Genomic DNA, 844 nt, shown 5'->3' with positions numbered 1-844 from the left:
TTTAACTCATCTGAATTGTCACACTTTTAGTTTGAAAGCTACAGGCAGACACTTCCTGGTTACCCTGACCAGTGTAAACACTGTAAAGTCAGTGGCTCACCAGCAAAGTCTCACACAGGAGTTTGCTGCCTCGGACCAGGTTTCCAATGGTGATGTGGAAGTATGTGTTTCCGCTGCTCCAGTTGGAGATTTTAGTGAAGGGGTGAGTGGTGAGGATGTCCTACAGGAAATACAGGTTAGATGAACACAGAGTCACTGTCAGTAGCAGATACAGAACACACACGTGTACGTACAAGGAGACCCATGTCTGGGGTGCCAGTTAGCAAAGTTTCCTGTTGCAGCTCTAAAGCATTTGGATCATAGGATTTTTAAAAAATGTATTTCAGGAAACACCTTTTTCCCCCAAATGATAATTCTTAGGAACAACCTAATGGACCCACCTTGGACTTGGGATCAATCAAGCTGACTCCATGTTTGTTGACTGCAATCAGGAGGGTTTCTGGAAAGTTTGGATCAGTTGTTTGCTGCAAAAAGAACAAAACAAAACAAATTAAACTTTACACAGTGTAACAGCACTTACATGTTCTTGTTTTAAGTGAGATTAGACAATACAAGTAATTACTGCAGGTGACAAAGAAGAAAGTGGTTGTCTGAAAAAAATGTCAGTTATATTTATTACCAGCTTTTAAATCAAAGATTCTTTACCTTTACTTCAAAGAAGGCAGAACCGAATGTGGCCCACTTGTAAATGATTTTGAGAAAGGAGAGTTTAGCTTCTTCCTGAGTTTTCCCTGAGTGCTTGTCGAATGATGACATGATGCACTGATAGGAAACACACAAAAAA

At 40.3% G+C, this 844-nt stretch overlaps 1 protein-coding gene across 1 annotated transcript; it reads right to left on the bottom strand.

Annotated features, from left to right (window-relative positions):
- Positions 1 to 100: 100 nt before the first annotated feature.
- On the bottom strand, positions 101 to 817 carry LOC109954233 (unconventional myosin-VIIa-like; the record flags this gene model as incomplete). The annotated part of the gene is made up of 3 exons (XM_020589627.1): positions 706 to 817; positions 441 to 524; positions 101 to 220 (listed from the first exon to the last, which is right to left on the bottom strand). Coding segments are annotated over exons 1-3 (315 nt in total), but the record flags the coding sequence as incomplete, so codon positions are not given.
- Between the last annotated feature and the right edge of the window lie 27 nt (positions 818 to 844).

Source organism: Monopterus albus, unplaced genomic scaffold, assembly GCF_001952655.1.
Source record: "Monopterus albus unplaced genomic scaffold, M_albus_1.0 scaffold4759.1, whole genome shotgun sequence".
NCBI classification, from domain to species: Eukaryota; Metazoa; Chordata; class Actinopteri; order Synbranchiformes; family Synbranchidae; genus Monopterus; species Monopterus albus.
Note: the sequence above shows the minus strand (reverse complement) of the source record. Positions and strands in the feature narration are given on the sequence as shown.